General features: G+C 37.0%; 1 protein-coding gene across 1 annotated transcript in view; it reads left to right on the top strand.

Moving 5' to 3' along the window:
- The first annotated feature begins 254 nt into the window (after window positions 1–254).
- Window positions 255–1,422, top strand: part of LOC108764116 (uncharacterized) — a 7,646-nt gene continuing 6,478 nt past the window's right edge. The window contains exon 1 of the mRNA XM_018512168.1: window positions 255–601. Coding sequence (XP_018367670.1) covers window positions 278–601 — 324 coding nt within the window. The 5' untranslated portion in view covers window positions 255–277. The remainder of the gene's footprint in view (window positions 602–1,422) is intronic.

Genomic DNA, 1,422 nt, shown 5'->3' with positions numbered 1-1,422 from the left:
GCAGAGCGTCGTACGACGCACATTTGATGTAGTGTGAATCCAGCATGAGGGCCAGTTAGCTTAATCGGCCGTTGAGTGACCAATCGAGTTTGCTGTTTAGTAGAATCGACCAATTACGGTTGACAGTTAATTACGATTAAGCTTGATCGGCATTGGTGAAACTGGGCTTAAGGGCAAGACCAATCATATTAAAGAATTTTAGAACAGTTACAAAGCTGCTTTCTCTGCTGAATGAAACCCATGTTTCTTTTCCATCATAGTCGATGATATCAGTGGCATGGAACGGATCGAACGGATGTGTTTGGAATCTTCTCCTTGGTTGTCGTGTTTGGCTGTTCGTGAAAATTTTTTACAATCTGATATCCCGTATATCCCGATTTTGATCGAGGATATTCCTCGATACGCGTCTTTACCTGATTATAGAGAGAATTGTATACAGACCATACAAACAATTGGTGAGATTGTACCCATCACAGCGCGAGTTGCGCATTTACGAAGTATTTCGTCAGATCGCGAGACAAGAATTACTCTTAGTCTAGAGGAACTTCCTGTGCATGCTCTTTATTTCAAGGATAGCAAGGGAAGGCACCTATTTATATGGGTAAAGAAATTTATTTGCTTTTAGAAAGGTTGTTTCAGTGAATAGATCTTTGCGAAAATAAAAGTAATACAGTTTAGCTGCAGCATCTCAAAAACCAAGAAAATTAGGCTTATTTGACGCATTTTTACATGAAACGAAAGAATCTGATAGAAATAAGCGTCACTTTATCCTGAGAACCGAGATATTAAGCGTTAAAGTTGATAACTATTGAGGTTAGAAAATCTGTCACACAGATAAAATGAGGATAATTCTTCAGAAGAGCTACCTCCGATTTCGATGAAATTAGAATCCCATTCAAAGAATCTAGCAGAAAAAAGTCCAGGACTATGCGAAGCGAGATATTGAGCATTAAAGTTGACTAAAGTGTTACTATGTAACATGATCATTAACCTGTCATATAGACAGTATAGTGTATAGACTAGCGCTTATTGGTTCAGGACGGCTAGATTCTTTCATTTCATGCAAAAACGCGTCGAATAAGCCTAATTTTATTGATTTTTGAGGTAGTTAGTGCTAAACTGTATAATGACCAAATTTTTTATACAATTTTCATTTTTACAGTAGAGATTTTGCTTTGGTTAGGTATTTGAGTATTTATTCAGAAGTCCTCGCTTTCAATTTCAATGAAATTACGCTTATTTGACGTATTTTTGCATGAAATAAATCTGAAAGTAAAATGTTATGCTGTGCTCCACGAACTGAAATATTAAACGTTAAAGTTGATGACTATTCAAGTTAGGAAATCTGTGACAGTCATGCAACAGTGCAATGTGAGCATGAAAATTGATGAAAAGTGTATTAGCGTTTTCGGCCCGACCGGG

The sequence above is a fragment of the Trachymyrmex cornetzi genome, unplaced genomic scaffold, assembly GCF_001594075.2.
Source record: "Trachymyrmex cornetzi isolate Tcor2-1 unplaced genomic scaffold, Tcor1.1 scaffold392, whole genome shotgun sequence".
NCBI lineage: Eukaryota > Metazoa > Arthropoda > Insecta > Hymenoptera > Formicidae > Trachymyrmex > Trachymyrmex cornetzi.
The sequence above is the reverse complement of the archived record's forward strand: the minus strand, read 5'-3'. Positions and strand labels throughout refer to the sequence as shown.